Raw genomic sequence first — 24,344 nt, 5'->3', positions numbered from 1 at the left:
AGCTGATGTTTGTAGTTGTGTTAACATTGAAGGTCGGGGAGAGTTTATGTAGAACCCCATCTCATAGATTGAGCAGATGGGTTAGAGCCGCGATAGATTAGATCATAAATGGTGAGTAATAGAAATGGCTCTCATCGGCTGAATAGTCTTTTCTCATTTCTTTCCTTATGAAAGTAATGAAGACTGAGAGGAGTGAGAAAAGGAAATGTGAAGAGAACACATCTTTAATTGATCAGCTACCTCTGGAATTCTTGTCACGATGCTAAACTTGAGACTTTCATTTGTCTCGGAATTATCAAGTTCTGGAAAGTAAGGAAAAATGTACACAAATTAAAATGCGTGCTAATAACATTTGCAATCCATCTTTTAAAATAAAAGCAGCAAGTTCCATTTACCAAGAAAAAACAAACATAAAATAAAGGTACCCATATCAAGAATAATATTTCTTTAGGAATTCACTTCCTTGTATTTCCAATGGGCCTAAAATTCATGTATGATAGAATGAACGATGAAGCAGGAATATGCACATGGAAACAGAACAATGGCAGGTGAAGTGCAATGCAACAAAGTGTGAGGTGTTGCCCCTAGATATAGGAATAGGAGGGGGCAAGGTGAAGGAGAAAAAAACTGTTGGGATTTGGGAAAAGAGCAGGGTTGTTGGACTAATTGAATTGCTCTTTGAAAGAGCTGGCACAGACTCGACAGGCTCAACCTCTGGACTGTACTATTTCTCTGGAGATACAGTCCAAATGGAGATATCTTAAATAGGATGACAGTGACCTAGGTATACATCATTAAAAATTTAACATGCAGGTGTTTTTTAAAAAATCAAATCAAACAAGATAATGAGTCATTTTACACCCATGCAGTATGCACCAATATCTTCGGCTCCCTCATTTCTATCCTACTGAGGGTCTGGCATCCTTCACACCTCATAGATACCTTGACAAAATAAATTATTGTGAATAAGTCATCGAGAGTATGGACAGGAAGGTCAGAACAGAAATTACACCTGTGCGCTGATGATGTGCTACATAATCAAATCAATCACCTTTCAAAGCATTTCAAGTTTTGGGTGAATTAAATGTTTATCCATTAGAAGATACACACTGGTAATGAGATGTATTACCACTGACTGATTGTTAAATAACAACCTGGAAAGCCATGTATTTGGAGCTACAAAATACAAGTCAGGTTTATTAAGACAGAAAATGAAATAAAAGCAACTGTAAGCACTTTAAATTCATTTTGAAGTAATAAAATGTCACAAGGCTTCAGTAATTCTCAAAACTTGGCACACACATCTGGGAGAAGCAATGAGTTATTCCAGTGACCCAACTCATCAATTGCAAAGCAAAGATTTACTCTCAGACTCAGCTACCAGACTTCAAAAATGCAAAATACATACCAAATGTGTTTTATACCCACACTGGGACAAAAGGAATAACCAAAATGAAACTTCTGCAATTAACCAAAAACTGATTCCAAAAAAAAAGGATAGATAATACTCAACAGCTGGCAACCAAATTTGGTTTCAAAGGTACAGAAACTGCCTGATAATAATTGCTAAACTTTCAACATCACCTCGAGCCAAAATAATACAGAGCGTCTGAGAAACAGGATCCCATTGCTGGAACAATCAAAATTAATTGTTACGAAGAAACCAATAATTTAGAGAGAAATTTGAACTTCCAATTAATAGCTGAAAGAATGACATGTAAAGACTTAACATTTTAAATTTTTTATTGTTAACAAATAACCAAAAACACTATTGACTAAACATGATTTTCCTTTTTTAAGGCACTTTATATTTTAAACTGCGGAGAGGATTTCTCTTTTATACTTATCCCACATTGCATTCACAATGTAATTACAATCCTTACAACAAGTGGTTGCTCCCAGCTTGCAGTGGGTTCCTGTATCCCTGTTTCACTGAACAGAAACTTCGAGTGACCATCTCCAGGTACTGTCCGCCATCTGAGACTTCATTAAGTCCACAGCAAAACCTGTTTTAAAATTTTTTTCTCCCTGCGCCATGTTAAAATAAATCTCCAGGAATCCTTAGATGGCTGCAGGGTTTGACTCGATTTGCTCATCAAGTGGCATGATGGGCAATAACATTTATTAAATGCTCGAGGCAATTGCTATCATCCTCCTTCACCATACCCATAAAGTAATGTTTCATCAGCTGGAGGTACACAACTTCAATAGTAACAGCGTGTCTCATTCCCGAGAGTGCATTTACAGCACCACAAGTTTATATCAGCAGTTCCATTATGAACATGGACACGATGAAATTTAAGTGCAGAATGTATGATTTTAAAATTGCAACTAGAACACATTTATGCATCTTGATCCAATTAGATCAGCTCTATCTCCACTTCATCTGAAAATACACATCATCATGACAGCCTGGAAGAAGTTTGACTTTGGCTAAAATGGATAATGTCAGATCAGCTGCTTGTGAGATATCTCTCTATTGTTTTTATTGGCATTGAGGTCAATAAACTGATCCAAATTCCCTCCCACAATCAAATGCTTTGTGTTCTCGTTATTTCTCACACAGAGCATTGGCTTAATATCGATGTTAAATAAGGTAAGAGAAGGGGGTGATGGCAACTCTGAGACTTGGAAGAGTCAGGAAACAAGCATAATTTGTTAATGATAGAGCAAGCCACAATTTCCTCAAGAGGCAGAAGGAAAATGTGAACAACAAAAAGGCAGCAATGATTAGGGGAGCATGATATCATTGTGGCTGGACACCAGCCCAGCTTTCCTTCCAGTTACCAAGAAATATTGCGTTGTAATTGGACACATTTTTTGCAATAAAAATATACCGCAGAAACACGTTTAGTTCTAGAAAGAAAAATGTCCTTCTGGCTCAGGACACTGGGAAGAAAATACATTCAAACAAAATTAACGTTCTCTCCCAAACCACATTCAGATAGAGAGACTGGGCAGATAATCTCTCTCATGACTCTGTGTCCAGGTGATCATCAGAAATTACTCAACTGAAAATCTGAAAAAATGCTTAATGTATCTTAAATTCACAACAATAAACTAACTCTGCTATACATACACAACACCTAGATGTGCTGGAACAAAACCAAAAAGGAAATATGCTGCACACATTCAAAAAGCAAATAACCATCTGTTAAGAATTGATTTACGCTGATACATTTAAGACTTGAATGGTGTGATTTATATGTCACTCATGATACTGAGTATACCTCACTTATGCAATGTATTCAGGATACTCGTGGGATTTCAAGTATATTCAACAGTTTCTCACCCAGCATGGACAGAACGTAAAAACTATTGCTTAACTATTAAATGCAGCATTCATTAGAGGTGGTTCACAATATAGTCACAGTAGAAAAACATGGAACTTTAATAGTTTGTAAAATCATTACAGCCTCAACAATTTATATCTACAATTTATGTCATTTGATTTTCAGATGGTCACATATTGTCATCTGCTTTAGCCACAGGCAGCAGGCAATATAAACTCAGATTTCACTCTACATCATCCGAGTTGGAAAGCATAGGCATTTCTCTGGGTGGTTTTCCTTCCAGTGAGTTGACAGTGAGCAGAACTCTTTAATGGCGCTTTCTCTGCATGATTTCAAATACAGACATCCCAAGAAAGTTGGCACTGGCTTGGGTTTAACTGGAGAATGTATTTGACAATACAGTTCTGGCAATAACTCAAACATAACTTGTTTGCAGTTGAGCGTGCAGCTGCTCAGATCCAAGCATCAGTGTAAAGTGCTGCATCCACCACAGCCTATCAATTCTATGCCCAGTCACTGCCTCCTCAGATCTGGAGGCCATGTCAGCAGATGGAGAGGGAGTGGGAGGAACCTGGATGGGGTGTTGGAGAAGGAAGAGGAGGAGAAGGATACAAGTAGCAATCATCTACCAATTTCAGTTGGACCGAGTTCAATTAAACAGAACTCCTCGACTCCAGCATGAACTCACCATTTTCCAACCATTCACCCATGTTAGATTCCCTGTTCAGAATCTTGTGGAGGCAATGGGGGTCTCATTGCCTCTTTTCAGGAAGACCCACTGCATCATGTGCCAAACAGGCACTTGACAGGCCAGCGCTAGGCCTTGCTGCAGGATCAAGGACCCCAGAGGAATTCCTACCTGCCAGGTGTTGCTGGCCAATCAGCTGGTGGCTGCTGCTGCTGCTGATATGAGACCCATCTGAGGCCTAGAAAAGTTGCTGGCTCCCAGGCCAGAGATGAATGATGGCAGCAGGGGGATTGTGGGGTGGAGCTGACAAGGGAGGGTTGAGGGCAGGGGGATGGCTCTCAGCAGCTGCTCCACACCATCCTTCCCTCCCAGTACTGGGTCCCTTGATCAGCTAATACCCCCTATCCCATCATGAATCTCACAATCTCACTTCTGGCCTGGGATCCAGCTTCTGACTGCCAGATATTGGCAGCAGTATGGGCTGGCTGGCTGACAAGCAACACCAAAGGCACTGCTGAAGAGGAGCAGTGGTGGGTACATGAATGCTGTCATCCTGAGAGAGAACGTCAGGTTTATGTTCTGTGGTGCCATTACCAGTATCATGGGGGTGGGACATCAAGAATCATAGTAATATGCCCAGGGGTGATATATTGCTGGACTGTTATGAGCCTGCATGTCCACGGAGCACTGAGTTCTGTACCTATAGTGGCATTTGATCCCCACCTCCGCACCCCCCCCCCCCTTCCCCCTCCATCCCTTAAACAACACTGGAGTGGAGTCAGGACTCAGACGACGAATAAGTGTCTGTGTCCAAGGATGTAACACATCACCACTGTTTCATTCAGCAGGCATCAATCCAGAGACTCGTGAAGTAGATGGCTTGGAAAAGTTGGAACTGTTCCCCTTGCAGAAGGGAAGGTTGAGAGAAGTATTGATAATTATGAGGGCCTTGGACACAGCGGATGGAAAAAAACTGTTCTCCCTGTTGGAATGATTGAGAACAAGAGGGAACAGATCCATGGTAATTGGCAAAAGAAGCAATGGAGACATGAGGAGAAACTTTTTTATTCAGCAAATGGTTAAGGTCTAGGATACTCTGCCTGAGGGTGTGGTGGAGGAAAGTTCAATTGAGACACGCAAGAGGGAATTAGATTATCTAAAAGGTTATGGTGAGAAGCTGGGGGAACTACTCATTCGGAGAGCCATGGGCTGAATGGCATTCTTCTGAGCTGTAACATTTCTGTGATTCTGTAGTCAACTGATATAATATCCTTTTCCTTCTAACTATCCCTCCTACAATGTCAGATCAATTACCTTTTTTTTTATTCATTCATTCAAGAGATGTGGGCATCGCTGGCAAGACCTGTATTTGTTACCCATCCCTAATTGCCCTTGCACTGAATAGCTTCTTCAGCCATTTCAGAGTCATCATTGCTGCGGGCCTGGAGTCACATGTCGACCAGACTGGGTGAAGATGACAGATTTCCTTCCCTAAAGGGCATCAGAGACCCATTTGGGCTTTTACAACAATTGATAATGCTGTCACGTCACCATTACAGAAACTAGCTTTCAGTTCCAGATTTCTTCATTGAATTTAATTGCCCTCAGCTGTTGTCTTGGGATTTGAACCTGTGTCCCCAGGGCGTTGCCTGAGCCTCTGGAATACTAGCCCAGTGACATTACCACTTCATGCCACTGTTTTCCCCCTCAGACAATGCGCCACCTGCACATTTGCATTCGAGTCTTACTACTCTACAGCCGTCATCGTTTTCCCTTGAGATTTCAAAGGGGAATGTGCTGCCAGGACGGATGTGTATGTCTCTCCTTTTTGGCCTCTTTGCACTCACACACACAGATAGCTGATTCTAGTATGGATTGCTTTAAAGACTGGAATTTATATCTATGAACCTCTCAAAGGGAGTCTACATCCGGTTAGACAATTAATTACCCATCGCTCATCCAGGTTTATCTTTAGGATTACAGTCTAGTAATGTGATTCTTTAAAACTAGAATTACATTTTGTGCCAGAAAGGTCTTTCATTGAAGATATCTGTATGACTTGGACTCAAAAAGGAAGCATTGGCTCAAAAGGAAACCCATAAAAAAGTCAAGCTCAAAACAGTTATCTAACTTTAAACAGGATATTCCTTGAACACATTTGATATTGAATTATTGAACTCCTGTAGAAAAACCAGCTGCGCAAAGTAAGCAAAGGGTATCAGATGCTACATTAAGGTAGTCAGACATGAGGAGGTAGATGGTAATGTCATGTTTGTTTGCAATTTTTAAAAATTTATCCATGGGACATGGACGTCGCTGGCTGGGCCAGCATTTATTGCCCATTACTAGTTGCCCTTCGGGAGTAGTTGAGAGTCAACCACACTGCTGTGGCTCTGGAGTCACCAGTTATGTAGGCCAGGCCAGGTAAGGATGGCAAATTTCCTTCCCTAAAGGATATTCATGAACCAGTTGGGTTTCTCCAACAATTGACAATGGTTTCATGATCATCAGTAGATTCTTAATTCCAGATATTTTTTATCGAATTCAAATTCCACCATCTGCCGTGGCGGGATTCAAGTTGGGCACTTAGACAAACTCAAGGTAATTGGGAAGAGTCAGCATGGTTTTATGAAAGGGAAATCATGTTTAACTAACTTAACTAGAGTTCTTTGAAGGAGCAATATATGTATAGAGAGAAGCCTGTAGACATACAGTATTAGGATTTCCAGGAAGCATTTGACAAAGTGCCACATCAAAGGTTATTGCAAAAAATAAAACCTCATGGTGCAGGGGGTAACATATTAGCCTGGACTGAAGGTTGGCTGGCTTGGTCTTTGTCTGATTCGAAAGATGTGACGAGTGGAATCCCATGAGGGTCTCTGATGGATCTCAGCCTTTTTATAATTTACATTAATAACTCAAGACCGGGGAGTGAAGGCATGGCAACTAAATTTGCAGATGACACAAAGGTAGGTAGGATAGTATGTCGTGAAGAAAACATATTGGCCGGAATGTTACCACTGTTCATGCCGGCAGGATTTTCCCATCCCGCTGAAAGTAAATGGGGATTTGGCTGGGCGCCAATTTCTACGACCTCGCTGCAGCGGGAACATGGGATGAACAGCCCGTGAGGTCACATCCATAGAGTTGGCAGATAGATATGGATAAGCTGTGAGTGGGCAAAAAATCTGGCAGATGGAGTATAACGTGGGAAAGAATGAAGTTCTTCACACATGTTGGCAGGAAGAATAAAAAAGCAGAATATTACTTAGATGGAGAATGACTTCCAACTGCTGAACTGCAAGGAGTTTCGGCGTTCTCACGCACGAGTCACAAAACGTTAGCATGCAGGTGCAGCTTGTAATCAAGATGGCTAACGGAATGCTGTCTTTTATTATGAAAGGTATTAAACATAAAAGTAAGGAAGTTATTCTTCAGTTATGCAGGGCATTGGTGAGACCACATCTTGAATACCGTATGCAGTTTTGGTCTCCTTAATTAAGAAAGCATAAATGTATTGGAGGCAGCTCAAAAGCGGTTTACTTGATTGATACCTGGAATAAACAGGTTGTCTTATGAGGTTAGATTGGAAAGGCTGAGCTTGTTTCTATGAGAGTTTAGAAAAGTGAGGAGTGACTTGTTTGAAATTTATAAGATCCTGAGCGGTATTGACAAGGTGAACATTAAGAGGATCTTTCCTCCTGTGGGTGAGTCAGTTTATGCCTAAAGGCCAGAACAACTAAGGGTGGCGGATTTCTTTCCCTACATGATAGTGGTGAACCGGATCGGTTTTTACACTTCGGTAGTTTCATGATTACTTTTACTGATACCAGCATTTTATTCCAGATTAATTAAATTAAATTTAAATTTCCAAGCTGGCATGATGGGGATTTGAACTTATGTTCCTGATTCATTAGTCCTTTTGTCCTTGCTTACTGGTGTGGAGGTGAGCTATTTAAAAGGCCCTCCATCCCCCACCTCACACATCTCCTCACCTCTCAGACACTCCTCATGCTCCAGCCATGCCATCTTATTCTCCACACCCACTCCTATGCCATAATGTGCCCCCACCCGCCCTATCGCCCTTCAAGATCCCCACCCCAAGGATGCCTCCTGATGATCCCTCATGCTCCCCTTTTCAAGGTACATCTCCCTACTGACAATAAAGCAATGGTTTTACTGGGGCTCATTTGTTTTCATACTCTAAAGGACACCGGGACTCTTGGCCAATAATACATAATAAGGCTTGGCTGACAGTCCAGAAATCAATTAGTCTGTTGAAACACCTGAGCCCCAGTGAAAATACTGCTTTGTTGACAGCTCTGGCTCTCTAATCTAAGTTGTCAATTTCACAATGTTTATTTACACAAAATAAATAGGTTTTGCGTGCTTGCATTATCAGTTATTAGAACTTAAAAGGATCTGGGTGATTGACACTTGTATAGGAGTTTTTTTTTTAAGAAAGTACTATGTTTTAAAGCTTTGTTTAGAAAATCATCCTACTGTGGCTAAAGGGATCCCTGGTTCTATACAGTGATTAGTGGATGAATGGCCATTAAAGTACCATGGGGGTGATTCTGCCAGCCCTCCGTGTTGCTCTAGCAACGCAGCGGGCTGGGAAACATAAGCAGAGGTTGTTTAGCGTGCTTCCCGCTGGGCGCCATGACCTCCACGCATCTCTGGGCCCTGGAATTCTGGCATCGTTAGCTCCGCACCAGAAATCGGCGTAGAGCTGAGTAAAATATTTAAATCATCATTATCGGGCCTGGGACTGAAGTCTCCAGGCCCGCTAGCTTATGGCCCACCCGCCAGGAGTGTTTCACTCCAGCAGGATTTACAACCAGGTCCTCACTAACAGGGAGCTAGTGGCCCGACTCTGCTGGAGTGAATGGAGGCCCCCCCCCGCCACAGGAGGTGGGGGTAAGGGGGGAGTGACCCCTGGGCATTGCCAGACTGGCAGTGCCAGCTTGGCCCCCCTGGCAATATCCAAGGGCAAAGTAGCAATGCCCAAGGAGCACCTTGGCACTGCCCACCAGGCATCGGTCAGTGCCAAGGAGGTGGGGGCTTGTGGGGGTCCCGCTGCCACTCTGCACTTGGGATCAGTATCAGAAGGAGGGAGGACATTGATCGGAGCTGGCCATTGGGGTGGGGGGTCGGCCTGCCGGGGCTGTGGGGGCATCGGGAGGGGGAGGAGGGGAAATCGAGGCGGATGGGGACGGGGTGTAGAGGCTGGCCCGGAGACATCCGGGAGGCCAACGATTGAGGGGCGGTGGTTGGGGGTCAGAGGGGCAGCATTGCGGGGTCGTGAGGCTGGCCAGCGATCAGGAGGCCGGCAGTGCGGGGCCACCGCGCATCTCGGCGCTGACAGGGCGCATGCGCAGTGGCCCCGCTCAGTGCTATGCTGCTGGCCTCATCAGCGGGAACAGCCCCGCCCACTGATTTTTATCCTGATTCACGTGAGTGCAGTCTGTAGTGCTCGGAGTGGGAGATTCGTTTTGAAAATCCCGCTGAAAAAACCAGCGGGAGTTACTCCAGTTTTTACACGCATTCAGCACTTAGAATTTGTTTTTGGGAGAATCCCAGCAAATAACTTGGCATAGGGAGCATGAGGAGTCATAGGGATTGTTTGGAAGTGAGGAGGGGGGTCTCGTACCATGGTATTTGGGCACTAGGAGGTCATATGGACTTACCTTTTAAAAGGTCCCCTCATGCAGACTATGTTTCATGACACCTCCGAGGTGCCGTGAACCACGACTCACTGAAAACTTGGCCGAACTACATGAAAATTGCCAAGAAATAGGACATTCCTGTCCCTGCAATGTAGTCAGCCAGATCGGGAGGGCAGGGTGCAGACCTTTAACCCAAATCCACCCGCACCCTTAAAAGGCATTCCCAAAAATCAGAAACCTTGGGAATGGGTCAGGAATCAAGTCCAGGGTGTCATTTTTAAAGTGCTCCTACATCATCCCAACTCAGTGAAAATCCAGACCTACATTTTTCTGCTCTGCTCCTGCAGGCAGAACAGTGCTGTTACTTTTACAACAAGGCAGTGCGACAGGTTAGTAACTTTTGCATGTTGCCAAGTACGAGACAGGTTTTTCTCCACATCAACAATCTTAATTTATTTGTATTTTGCATGAGGAACAATTGTCAGGTAGAAATGTTGCAAACACCATAAAACCAGTACAAATTTCCAAAGGATGTTTCAATGTAAACCCTTCCACCAGTAATGAAAATGAGTCACCATTTCTACAACTGAGACAAAAATACAAAATAATTCACTTCTACTGGCACATACAGGACAGTTCAAAAGTGTTTTCTGGCCAAGAATGATCACAAACAATTCTGATAGTTTCTTACTGATTCTCTGAAGAGTCCTGTCAGCTGGCTTTTTAAGAGCATTTGAAACAAAAACTCCAGGGCATTTGCATACCTTAGTAGAGAGTAGAATTATAAAAGTACAGAAGGAGGCTACTTAGCCAGTCATGCAAGTACCAGCTCTTCGAAAGAGAAGATATGCTTCATCGCACACCCTCACTTTTTGTCAGAAACCCTACACGTTCCTTACCTCAAGCCAAATTGATCCAGTCCTTGAACAATCTAGTCGACCATTTCTATTTACTACAGAAACATTGTCCTCAATCAATATTATTACATCCCCTCTTCTATCATTCCAAATACTTGGCAACCAAGAGTATTAAGGATCTATGCCTAGCCTTATTTGAGCCATGTCTCTTCTAATGTAACCAGGTCACAATCCAGTAAGGCCTGCAGCTCATCAACTTAATTAGTTATACTTGGGACTTTGATGTACATATTTTAATGCCTTCTATGTCAATTTTGTTATTTTCTTCAGTCTGGCCCTGCATATTTTGAGTTATTTCTGTTTATTCCTCTCTAACCTTTGACGTCATTGTTGCTCCCTTCTATTTTCTGGTTTCCTCTGCCTGTCAAATTAGTTTAAATCTTCCTCAACCGCACTAGGTCACAGGGCAGCGCAGAAGTTTGGTAACTGGCTTAAAAAAAAAATCATAGGGGAATAAAGAGAAATATGAGCTAGTAAAATGCCAGCTTTTTCACCTGAAGTGAATGCTATTATTTAACAATATTACAGTCAAGTGATGGAAACTTTGGCCAGTAATGCCAGTAATCTTTTCATGCATCATAAGAAATAAGAAATTATTCTATTGAAAGTAGAATCATCCCTGTTCAGGGCAATACGACTGTTTCTTTACCAGCAATTATTTTGAATTTATATTTTTAAAAATATGATTCAAATTAGTTTACCTTCAAGTAGCCTGGTAATAAATTGTTCTGTTGGATGCAACATTCCAAGGTCAATGTAATGCAGTAGGGTGTGTAAAGGAAGGCAGCGTAACCCAAGCATTACGTGAGTTGTATGATAACCTGGATTAAAACCAAGGAGCAGAAAAAAACCAAAAAGGTGGGAAATTAGTATTTATAATCAAGCACATTTTTATGTTCCTTCGCAAAACTTAGTATGGTAAAATATTCATTTCCTTTAAAGGAGTAATTAGTAATTGTCAATGATTATATATTCTCTTGAGAAATAAAAACTGCACTGAAAAAGTGCTGGTATAATGGCTAACGAGAGAAATTAAGGATAGTATCAGATTGAAAGAGTTAAGCCTGCATTTAAAAATGAGCAAAAATGACAAAGAGATTGAGAAACGGAGAAAATATAATACTGGAAAGAGGTGTAAAAATGGGGAATTAGTGAAAGCAAACATGGGTCCCTCAGAGACAGCAGAAATTATTATGGGGAGTAAGGAACTGGCAAAGAAGTTAAAACACTTATTTTGTCTTCACATGAAAAGTCACAAAGAACATACTGATCATTGTGGGGACCAAAGGTCTAATGAGAGTAAAGACCTCAAAAGAAATTAATATCAGCAAAGAAAAAGTATGAGAGAAATTAATAGGACTGAAAGCTAAAAACTCTGCAGGAACTAATAGCCGACATCCTGGGATTTTAAAAGAGTTGGCTGCAGAGATACTGGGAGAAATCTTACCAAAATGGCAGTGTTGGTTCTGGCCTGAAACAAGGAGTGTTTTGCACCAATGGCCAAATCTTACAGCTCATTGGTATTAATTTCTATTCCCATGTGTTTCACGCTGCTCCAGCGGCATGTTCCCTCTGATTCGCCCATTGCGTAATGACTTAACTGCTGCAAAGACTAGACAGCTCCATATAAACGGCTGCCCAGCACTTGTTCCACAATGTCTGCAGGGCATAGCAGTCATGAAGCCACCACCAGGCTTTACCGAGGGGCATGGACCTGACTGCTTGGCAGAGTGTTGCAGAGACGGGAAACCCTGTACCTCCAAGAGATGGCTGTCCAATAGGATGACCACCCTCCGCCTGAGGTGCAGTGGCAGCCCTGGTGAGTGCCAGTGCATTACAGAAGTGTCGGAAGACGATGAATGACCTTCTTCGCTCAGCCAGGGTAAGTGAGCCAACCCCAGTCTCCCACTGGCCTTCTTGCAACCCCTTTTCTCTCATTCAGCCACCTTGGCCTCTGCCAACACCAGGCATCAGGTCCCCCTACAATCACCATGTTTCCCCAGTAGCTTGTATGCTCCTCACATTCCAGCTCCCACCCAAGCCCCATGCCTGCCACACCTCATCACCATCTAAAATGTCCACACTCCCACCTACGCGCTCCCTATCCTTATCATTGCAGGACAAACTAGAGCACAACATGCGTCAGCGGGTGCTGGAGTCCGGTGCAGCCAGCTGGAGTCATACCCGAGTTGCGAACTCTCACACGCTTCGAGGAGCAGGCCCTCGAGTTGGCCGGGGAGGAGGAAGAGCATGTCTGCGCTGCTAGTGATGTGGGGGCAGCAAAGAAACATGAGAATTCTCAACACAAATGTTGTAATTCCTCAAGTCTCAAGTGAGTAATCACTGTTCCCTCCCTGTTCCATGTAATGCATCAATACCATGTGCTTTCTCTTGCAGGCCAACCACCGGAATAGGCCATCCTCACACCCCCTGGAACCACCGGACTCCAGCAGTACAGATGGGGACTTCTCCAACCCCACCGTGGAAGATGCGTCACAGCTATCACCCACACTGGGCACCAGCACAGATACACACACCTCTCTGTGTACAAGGCAGTGGTGTAGCGGTATTGTCACTCGATTACTAATCTTGAGAACCAGAGCAAGATCTGGGGACCTGGGTTCAAATCCCACCACGGCAGATGGTGAAATTTGAATTCAAATAAAAACAGCCAATAAGAAGCCAGGCTTCTGGGTCACTCACAGCTGATGATCCACAGCAGGCAGAGGCAGGGATATCCCAAGGAACTGGCATTCGGAGGGATGCCAGAGCCCAGGACTCTGCTGAACCCCAGTTAACGATATGCCCCTGGACCCAGTCGTCTCACAGCTGCTGGAGCCGCAAAGGCAGAGTCGCAAAACTCAGGAGGGATGACAGCAACCCTCCTCGGATTACAAGGCCAATTGGAGGAGCCCCTTCGTCTTCTATCTTCGTCATCCAGTACTTCCCCGGAGCAGAGAAGCTACTACATTTTCTCCAGAGCCTTCAACACGTCATCGATGAAGACGAACATCTCGCCAAGGCCATCCCCACACCCCCACTACTTGCTTTAAAATAGCCACGCAATCTCAGACCATTGCACCCAGCCTTCAGGAGAACAGTGACCACAACACCACACAACCCTACCACAGCAACCTCTGCAAGACGTGCCGGATCATCGACACATCCATCATCTCACGTGAGAACACCGTCCACCAGGTACACAGTACATACTCTTGCGACTCGGCCAACAATGTCTACCTGATACGCGGCAGGAAAGGATGTCCCGAGGCATGGTACATTGGGGAGACCTTGCAGACGCTATGACAACGGATGAATGGACACCATTCAACAATCACCAGGCAGGTATGTTCCCTTCCTGTCGGGGAACACTTCAGCGTTCAAGGGCATTCAGCCTCCGATCTTCGGGTAAGCATTCTCCAAGGCGTTCTTCAAGACACACGACAACACAGAATCGCCAAGCAGAAACTGATCGCCAAGTTCCGCACACGAGGACGGCCTCAACCGGGATCTTGGGTTCATGTCACACTATCTGTAACCCCCATGACTTGTCTGGGCTTGCAAGATCTCACTAACTATCCTGGCTTGAGACAATTCACACCTCTTTAGAAGATAAGAACTAGGAGCAGGAGTAGGCCATCTGGCCCCTCGAGCCTGCTCCACCATTCAATAAGATCATAGCTGATCTTTTCGTGGACTCAGCTCCACTTACCCGCCCACTCACCATAGCCCTTAATTCCTTTAGTGTTCAAACATTTATCTATCCTTCCTTAAAACTTTCAATGAGATAGCCTCATCTGCTTCACTGGGCAGGGAATTCCACAGATTCACAACCCTTTGTGTGAAGAAGTTCCTCCCCAACTTGGTCCTAAAGCTGCTTCCCCTTATTTTGAGGCCATGCCCCCTAGTTCTAGTTTCACCTGCCAGTGGAAACAACTTCCCTGCTTCGATATTATCTATTCCCTTCATAATCTTATATGTTTCTATAAGATCTCCCCTCATTCTTCTGAATTCCAATGAGTATAGCCCCAGTCTACTCAGTCTCTCCTCATAAGCCAACCCTCTGAACTCTGAAATCAACCTAGTGGATCTCCTCTGCACCCCCTCCAGTGCCAGTATATCCTTTCTCAAGTAAGGAGACCAAAACTGCACACAGTACTCCAGGTGTGGCCTCACCAGCACCTTGTACAGCTGCAACATAACCTCACTGTTTTTAAACTCCATCCCTCTAGCAATGAAGGACAAAATTCCATTTGCCTTCTTAATTACCTGCTGCACCTGCAAACCAACTCCTTGAGATTCTTGCACAAGGACATCCAGGTCCCTTTGCAGAGCAGCATGCTGCAATTTTTTACTATTTAAATAATAGTCCATTTTGCTGTTATTCCTACCAAAATGGATGACCTCACATTTATCAACATTGTACTCCATCTGCCAGACCCTCGCCCACTCACTTAGACTATCTATATCCCTTTGCAGACTTTCAGCATCCTCTGCACACTTTGCTCTGCCACTCATCTTAGTGTCATCTGCAAATTTTAACCTCTACTTAACCCTGTCTACACTCACATTGTCTGCACCTGTAAAGACTTGATTACCTGTTAAGACTCACATTCCAACCATTATCTTGTAATTGAGTCTGTGTCTATATTTGCCCTGTTTGTGAACCCAACTCCCACTCACCTGATGAAGGAGCGACACTCCGAAAGCTCCTGCTACCAAATAAACCTGTTGGAATTTAACCTGGTGTTGTGAGACTTTTTACTGCTTCTATCCGATGAGATGGTGCCGTCACTGCGGGCACAGAGTTCGGTCAAAGAGTCATTCGGACTCGAAACAGTGGCTCTGTTCTCTTTCCACAGATGCTGTCAGACCTGCTGAGATTTTCCAGCATTTTCTGTTTTTGAAATCAATAAACATTACCTGGTGGAAGAGGTAGAAAAAGTCCTTCAACGGCTTCCAAAACACGAGTCATCATGTGGAACACAATAAACTCTGCAGGATTTACTGTCTCTCTACTGGACCTACAAAGTGTAATAAAACAGATTTAATGTAATGTTCTTCTCAATTTACAAAGTATTTTAAAGACTATTATAGTGAAATTCAGCAGTGACAGTTGGAAAATTAATTGCCTTTGAAACACACCGCCCACCTTATATGGAAAGGAAAAAGTCAAATGTGGTGTATAATTGGCATTAAATCCAACATGAAGTGTTTTGTGCCCTGACCAATGTAACCCCCAGTACGTGATCCGCGAATACATATCGACTCCACACATTAAATGCAAGTTTCTTTGGCTTTTTCTTGGACAGAAGTTATTTTATTCTACGAGAAATATCTTCTTAAGCCTATGCGTCAGAATTAGCCAATGTTTCTTCCCTTTCCTCTCAAAATAAAATCAATGAAGTTAAAACTAGTGGAAAAGAAATCATTAACCCTATAATTCTAGAATTCTCTAATCCTCTCCTTAGTATATTAATAAAATTAGGAAATCGTTCATTTTCCTACACGCTGGGGAACTAAATTTTTGAACCTCTACTACAATGATTGCCTATTTCCAGCTCATAGCGTTGTCCATCTCTGCTTAGCTCATCTGCTGTTGAAATCCTAATCTGTACTTCTGTTACCTCCAGCCTCAACTCGTTCAAATCTCGTCTGTTCTACTTTCTGGCTTCCACCCTCCATAAACTTGAGTTTTCAAAACTCTGCTGGCTATATCTTAACCGGCAGAGTCCCAATTCACCCATCCCCCCTGTGCCCATGAACCAACACTGCTTTTGGGTCTACCAATGTCTCAAATTTACAATTCTCATCCTCACACAGCACTATCTCTGTAACCTCCTATAACCTAATCACACTCCAGGACTGTGCTTTGGTCCAGCGCTGGCCTTTTAAGCATCCCCAACTCCTTTCACCCAATTATTAGTGGCCAGACCTTCACCCACCTCCATATGATATTGAATGGTGGAGCAGTCTCAATGGGCCATATGGTCTTCTGTTCCTATTTCTTCTGTCCTTATATCTTTTGTGTCCAAGGTCTGAAATTCCTTCTCTAAGTCTCTCCATCTCTTTCTACCTATGTCTCACCAAGCTGTTGGTCATCCCTTCTTTGCACTGCTCAATTGTTGTCTGATTATGCTCCTATGAAGCATTCAAGGATATTTTCATGCAATAATGCCGCCTTAAAAATGCAAGTTGTTGTTGTTGTAATTAGTCATGTAAAAGATGGCTCACATGTTCGTCAAATAATTAAATGAGATCTTATTTTGTTCTGCATAAACCTACAAATTGAGGAGCTGTGGCTCCAAAATCTACAAGTCTGTTTTGGTACTTTTTAAAATACAAACCTTTGCTTGAAATTAACAGTTAGAGTCATAGACATTTCTACAAACAATGAAAGTAAGCCCTGCATTCCTTCACATGCAAATTTAATACAACAGGAGCAAGGTTTTACTATCCCCACCACTCACAAAAATATTCCCAGTGGTCCGTATGCTTATGTACAAGTTCCCTTTGCAAACACTCAAATTTCAACTTCCCATTTTTAAAAATTAAATTGTACCTACAACCTCGATACGTAACATGAAGATTTTAACAATTTAATGATCAATAAATTAATATTCTTAGTCCTCATTTGATCACGTCACATTTCGTGCTAAAAATTCTTCTGCTTTAAAATTAACATCACTTACAAGCACAGGATGTGGGATTTGAGGCCGTATTTTTTCCATATCTTATCTACAATCTGCCAGATGCATCCAAGCTAAAAAGGAAGGACAATTAATTCCAATTTGTTCAAGTTGGTGACACAAGCACAAACTCTACAATTTTAGTGGGTTTTAAAACTATATAAATAGTGCACAGCCAGCCCCATCAGATGTCAAAGTCAGCTGTCATTGCAAGTTTCGAGCCTGCTCTAACCCACCAAATGGGAGGAGGTGGGAAATCCAGCACATTAGTAATTTTACGAGGATTGCAGCTGACATCTAAATGCAATGTGGGGGTCAATAATTATCGGCTCACAGTCCAAAACATACGTGGGGCAAGAAAAAAGTTATGGTCAAATCAAATGCATCATTTTTAAAAAGTGGAGTCGGGGAAACTGAATCTACGATCAAGCAACGTTTTACACCCAAGCCCAGCTTGATGATTAGAGAGGTAAAGGTTCTACTGCATGAGGTGGGAAGAATAAACATTTTCAAAAAGTGCTAAAATCTCATCATGTTCATGAAACTGCCCTTGCAATGCACCGCGTGACATCAAACCCTAATCGCTCGAGCAAGGAAGTCTCAGTAGAGACAAAAAAAATATTAGTCAATTCAGAAAATTCCTCACCAAGCACCTCCACCAATCAAGCAACCTCCATGCCATGATTGCTCATGAAGCATCACAATCTAAATTAACTAATGACCCTGCAAGGTAGCAATGAGCTCCTCATACTCTTAACGTACTATTTCATATATAAAGGGCCATAGTCATTCTATATCTCATGTCATAAAATTTTGTTCCGAAGATTATTGACTTGCAGTGAAAAAATATGCTAGCTTGAATGAAACCTAACACTCCAAATAAACTTTAGAGACATTACCCCTTGCCCTATCATTCTCATCCATTTCTGTGTCAATTTTGGACCCACAAAAGATAGATCAGAATACTTTCTAAATGGTCAGATGCCAGGAACTGTGGACAACCAGTGTGGTTTAGGGACCCAAGTACTAAATTTACTTCAAGCTATTGGACAATTTAAGTACAAATAAATAACTGAAAAGACAAATAGCAGGTTGGCCTTTATCTTAAGGGGGCTGGTATACAAAAAAGTGGAAGTAATATGACAGTAACATCAACTCTGGCTAATTTTGTCACACAACATATGGACGAGAAGTGTTATATAGTTTAGGCTGCTTTTCCCTTGAGTATAAAAGATTCAGAGACAGACAGATAGACACATAGAGGGGGACAGAGGGACGGGTGGGGAACAGAGGGCGGGGGGCAGAGGGCGAGGGCGCGAGAGGGCGAGCCGCGAGCGAGGGGGCGGGCCGCGGGCGAGGGGGCGGGCCGCGAGCGAGGGGGCGGGCCGCGAGCGAGGGGGCGGGCCGCGAGCGAGGGGGCGGGCCGCGAGCGAGGGGGCGGGCCGCGAGCGAGGGGGCGGGCCGCGAGCGAGGGGGCGGGCCGCGAGCGAGGGGGCGGGCCGCGAGCGAGGGGGCGGGCCGCGAGCGAGGGGGCGGGCCGCGAGCGAGGGGGCGGGCCGCGAGCGAGGGGGCGGGCCGCGAGCGAGGGGGCGGGCCGCGAGCGAGGGGGCGGGCCGCGAGCGAGGGGGCGGGCCGCGAGCGAGGGGGCGGGCCGCGAGCGAGGGGGCGGGCCGCGAGCGAGGGGGCGGGCCGCGAGCGAGGGGGCGGGCCGCGAGCGAGGGGGCGGGCCGCGAGCGAGGGGGCGGGCCGCGAGCGAGGGGGCGGGCCGCGAGCGAGGGGGCGGGCCGCGAGCGAGGGGGCGGGCCGCGAGCGAGGGGGCGGGCCGCGAGCGAGGGGGCGGGCCGCGAGCGAGGGGGCGGGCCGCGAGCGAGGGGGCGGGCCGCGAGCGAGGGGGCGGGCCGCGAGCGAGGGGGCGGGCCGCGAGCGAGGGGGCGGGCCGCGAGCGAGGGGGCGGGCCGCGAGCGAGGGGGCGGGCCGCGAGCGAGGGGGCGGGCCGCGAGCGAGGGGGCGGGCCGCGAGCGAGGGGGCGGGCCGCGAGCGAGTGGGCGGGCCGCGAGCGAGGGGGCGGGCCGCGAGCGAGGGGGCGGGCCGCGAGCGAGGGGGCGGGCCGCGAGCGAGGGGGCGGGCCGCGAGCGAGGGGGCGGGCCGCGAGCGAGGGGGCGGGCCGCGAGCGAGGGGGCGGGCCGCGAGCGAGGGGGCGGGCCGCGAGCGAGGGGGCGGGCCGCGAGCGAGGGGGCGGGCCGCGAGCGAGGGGGCGGGCCGCGAGCGAGGGGGCGACACAGAGAGCGAGAGGGCGACACAGAGAGCGAGAGAGCGACACAGAGAGAGAGCGACACAGAGAGTGAGAGAGCGACACAGAGAGTGAGAATGCGACACAGAGAGTGAGAATGCGACACAGAGAGTGAGAGAGCGACACAGAGAGAGAGCGACACAGAGAGAGAGAGAGCGACACAGAGAGCGAGAGAGCGACACAGAGAGCGAGAATGCGACACAGAGAGCGAGAGAGCGACACAGAGAGAGAGAGAGCGACACAGAGAGTGAGAGAGCGACAGAGAGAGAGAGAGAGCGACACAGAGAGAGAGAGAGCGACACAGAGAGAGAGAGAGCGACACAGAGAGCGAGAGAGCGAAACAGAGAGTGAGAATGCGACACAGAGAGAGAGAGAGCGACACAGAGAGTGAGAGAGCGACACAGAGAGAGAGAGAGCGACACAGAGAGCGACACAGAGAGCGACACAGAGAGCGAGAGAGCGACACAGAGAGTGAGAATGCGACACAGAGAGCGAGAGAGCGACACAGAGAGAGAGAGCGACACAGAGAGTGAGAGAGCGACACAGAGAGAGAGCGACACAGAGAGCGAGAGGGAGCGACACAGAGAGCGAGAGGGAGCGACACAGAGAGAGAGAGAGCGACACAGAGAGAGAGAGAGCGACACAGAGAGAGAGAGAGCGACACAGAGAGAGAGAGAGCGACACAGAGAGAGAGAGAGCGACACAGAGAGAGAGAGAGCGACACAGAGAGAGAGAGAGAGCGACACAGAGAGAGAGAGAGCGACACAGAGAGAGAGAGAGAGCGACACAGAGAGAGAGAGAGCGACACAGAGAGAGAGAGCGACACAGAGAGAGAGAGAGCGACACAGAGAGAGAGAGAGCGACACAGAGAGAGAGAGAGCGACACAGAGAGAGAGAGAGCGACAGAGAGAGAGAGCGACAGAGAGAGAGCGACACAGAGAGAGAGCGACACAGAGAGAGAGCGACACAGAGAGAGAGAGCGACACAGAGAGAGAGAGCGACACGGAGAGAGAGAGCGACACAGAGAGAGAGAGCGACACAGAGAGAGAGAGCGACACAGAGAGAGAGAGCGACACAGAGAGAGAGAGCGACACAGAGCGAGAGAGCGACACAGAGAGCGAGAGAGCGACACAGAGAGAGAGAGTGACACAGAGAGCGACACAGAGCGAGAGAGAGAGCGACACGGAGAGCGAGAGAGAGAGCGACACGGAGAGCGAGAGAGAGAGCGACACAGAGAGCGAGAGAGAGAGCGACACAGAGAGCGAGAGAGAGAGCGACACAGAGAGCGAGAGCGACACAGAGAGAGAGAGCGACACAGAGAGAGAGAGCGACACAGAGAGAGAGAGCGACACAGAGAGAGAGAGCGACACAGAGAGAGAGAGCGACACAGAGAGCGACACAGAGAGCGAGAGAGAGAGCGACACGGAGAGCGAGAGAGGGAGCGACACGGAGAGCGAGAGAGAGAGCGACACGGAGAGCGAGAGAGAGAGCGACACAGAGAGCGAGAGAGAGAGCGACACAGAGAGCGAGAGAGAGAGCGACACGGAGAGCGAGAGAGAGAGCGACACAGAGAGCGAGAGAGCGACACAGAGAGCGAGAGAGCGACACAGAGAGCGAGAGAGCGACACAGAGAGCGAGAGAGCGACACAGAGAGCGAGAGAGCGACACAGAGAGCGAGAGAGCGACATAGAGAGCGAGAGAGCGACACAGAGAGCGAGAGAGCGACACAGAGAGCGAGAGAGCGACACAGAGAGCGAGAGAGCGACACAGAGAGCGAGAGAGCGACACAGAGAGCGAGAGAGAGACACAGAGAGCGAGAGAGAGACACAGAGAGCGAGAGAGAGACACAGAGAGCGAGAGAGCGACACAGAGAGCGAGAGAGCGACACAGAGAGCGAGAGAGCGACACAGAGAGCGGGAGAGCGACACAGAGAGCGAGAGAGCGACACAGAGAGAGAGAGAGCGACACAGAGAGCGAGAGAGCGACACAGAGAGAGAGAGAGCGACACAGAGAGCGAGAGAGCGACACAGAGAGCGAGAGAGCGACACAGAGAGCGAGAGAGCGACACAGAGAGCGAGAGAGCGACACAGAGAGGGACACAGAGAGAGAGCGACACAGAGAGAGAGCGACACAGATAGAGAGAGAGTGACACAGAGAGTGAGAGAGCGACACAGAGAGTGAGAATGCGACACAGACAGTGAGAATGCGACACAGAGAGTGAGAGAGCGACACAGAGAGTGAGAGAGCGACACAGAGAGAGAGCGACACAGAGAGCGAGAGGGAGCGACACAGAGAGAGAGAGAGAGCGACACAGAGAGAGAGAGAGCGACACAGAGAGAGAGAGAGCGACACAGAGAGAGAGAGAGCGACACAGAGAGAGAGAGAGCGACACAGAGAGAGAGAGAGCGACACAGGGAGAGAGAGAGCGACACAGGGAGAGAGAGAGCGACACAGAGAGAGAGAGAGCGACACAGAGAGAGAGAGAGCGACACAGAGAGAGAGAGAGCGACACAGAGAGAGAGAGCGACACAGAGAGAGAGAGCGACACAGAGAGAGAGAGAGCGACACAGAGAGAGAGAGAGCGACACAGAGAGAGAGAGAGCGACACAGAGAGAGAGAGAGCGACAGAGAGAGAGAGCGACAGAGAGAAGAGCGACACAGAGAGAGAGCGACACAGAGAGAGAGAGCGACACAGAGAGAGAGAGCGACACGGAGAGAGAGAGCGACACAGAGAGAGAGAGCGACACAGAGAGAGAGAGCGACACAGAGAGAGAGAGCGACACAGAGAGAGAGAGCGACACAGAGAGAGAGAGCGACACAGAGCGAGAGAGCGACACAGAGAGCGAGAGAGCGACACAGAGAGAGAGAGTGACACAGAGAGCGACACAGAGCGAGAGAGAGAGCGACACGGAGAGCGAGAGAGAGAGCGACACGGAGAGCGAGAGAGAGAGCGACACAGAGAGCGAGAGAGAGAGCGACACAGAGAGCGAGAGAGAGAGCGACACAGAGAGCGAGAGCGACACAGAGAGCGAGAGCGACACAGAGAGAGAGAGCGACACAGAGAGAGAGAGCGACACAGAGAGAGAGAGCGACACAGAGAGAGAGAGCGACACAGAGAGAGAGAGCGACACAGAGAGCGACACAGAGAGCGAGAGAGAGAGCGACACGGAGAGCGAGAGAGGGAGCGACACGGAGAGCGAGAGAGAGAGCGACACGGAGAGCGAGAGAGAGAGCGACACAGAGAGCGAGAGAGAGAGCGACACAGAGAGCGAGAGAGAGAGCGACACGGAGAGCGAGAGAGAGAGCGACACAGAGAGCGAGAGAGCGACACAGAGAGCGAGAGAGCGACACAGAGAGCGAGAGAGCGACACAGAGAGCGAGAGAGCGACACAGAGAGCGAGAGAGCGACACAGAGAGCGAGAGAGCGACATAGAGAGCGAGAGAGCGACACAGAGAGCGAGAGAGCGACACAGAGAGCGAGAGAGCGACACAGAGAGCGAGAGAGCGACACAGAGAGCGAGAGAGCGACACAGAGAGCGAGAGAGCGACACAGAGAGCGAGAGAGAGACACAGAGAGCGAGAGAGAGACACAGAGAGCGAGAGAGAGACACAGAGAGCGAGAGAGCGACACAGAGAGCGAGAGAGCGACACAGAGAGCGAGAGAGCGACACAGAGAGCGGGAGAGCGACACAGAGAGCGAGAGAGCGACACAGAGAGAGAGAGAGCGACACAGAGAGCGAGAGAGCGAGAGAGCGACACAGAGAGAGAGAGAGCGACACAGAGAGCGAGAGAGCGACACAGAGAGCGAGAGAGCGACACAGAGAGCGAGAGAGCGACACAGAGAGCGAGAGAGCGACACAGAGAGGGACACAGAGAGAGAGCGACACAGAGAGAGAGCGACACAGATAGAGAGAGAGTGACACAGAGAGTGAGAGAGCGACACAGAGAGTGAGAATGCGACACAGACAGTGAGAATGCGACACAGAGAGTGAGAGAGCGACACAGAGAGTGAGAGAGCGACACAGAGAGAGAGCGACACAGAGAGCGAGAGGGAGCGACACAGAGAGAGAGAGAGAGCGACACAGAGAGAGAGAGAGCGACACAGAGAGAGAGAGAGCGACACAGAGAGAGAGAGAGCGACACAGAGAGAGAGAGAGCGACACAGAGAGAGAGAGAGCGACACAGGGAGAGAGAGAGCGACACAGGAGAGAGAGAGCGACACAGAGAGAGAGAGAGCGACACAGAGAGAGAGAGAGCGACACAGAGAGAGAGAGAGCGACACAGAGAGAGAGAGAGCGACACAGAGAGAGAGAGAGCGACACAGAGAGAGAGAGAGCGACACAGAGAGAGAGAGAGCGACACAGAGAGAGAGCGACACAGAGAGCGAGAGAGCGACACAGAGAGCGAGAGAGCGAGAGAGCGACACAGAGAGCGAGAGAGCGACACAGAGAGCGAGAGAGCGACACAGAGAGCGAGAGAGCGACACAGAGAGCGGGAGAGCGACACAGAGAGCGAGAGAGCGACACAGAGAGAGAGAGAGCGACACAGAGAGCGAGAGAGCGAGAGAGCGACACAGAGAGAGAGAGAGCGACACAGAGAGCGAGAGAGCGACACAGAGAGCGAGAGAGCGACACAGAGAGCGAGAGAGCGACACAGAGAGCGAGAGAGGGACACAGAGAGAGGAGCGACACAGAGAGAGAGCGACACAGATAGAGAGAGAGTGACACAGAGAGTGAGAGAGCGACACAGAGAGTGAGAATGCGACACAGACAGTGAGAATGCGACACAGACAGTGAGA

The 24,344-nt window shown here is 47.6% G+C and overlaps 1 protein-coding gene across 9 annotated transcripts in view; it reads right to left on the bottom strand.

Annotated features, from left to right (window-relative positions):
• The window catches only part of gsap (gamma-secretase activating protein), a 304,945-nt gene that overhangs the window by 11,226 nt on the left and 269,375 nt on the right, over positions 1 to 24,344 (bottom strand). For 5 of the 9 annotated variants that reach the window (XM_078235613.1, XM_078235617.1, XM_078235609.1 and 2 more), the window contains 4 exons: positions 17,260 to 17,330; positions 15,491 to 15,591; positions 11,269 to 11,388; positions 241 to 302 (listed from right to left, as the gene is read on the bottom strand). In XM_078235613.1, the coding sequence (XP_078091739.1) occupies positions 241 to 302; positions 11,269 to 11,388; positions 15,491 to 15,591; positions 17,260 to 17,330 (354 nt within the window). The remainder of the gene's footprint in view (positions 1 to 240; positions 303 to 11,268; positions 11,389 to 15,490; positions 15,592 to 17,259; positions 17,331 to 24,344) is intronic. The other 4 variants (XM_078235614.1, XM_078235611.1, XM_078235615.1 and 1 more) reach the window with 1 other exon arrangement.

This window comes from Mustelus asterias, chromosome 19 (genome assembly GCF_964213995.1).
Source record: "Mustelus asterias chromosome 19, sMusAst1.hap1.1, whole genome shotgun sequence".
Lineage (NCBI taxonomy): Eukaryota > Metazoa > Chordata > Chondrichthyes > Carcharhiniformes > Triakidae > Mustelus > Mustelus asterias.
Note: the sequence above shows the minus strand (reverse complement) of the source record. Positions and strands in the feature narration are given on the sequence as shown.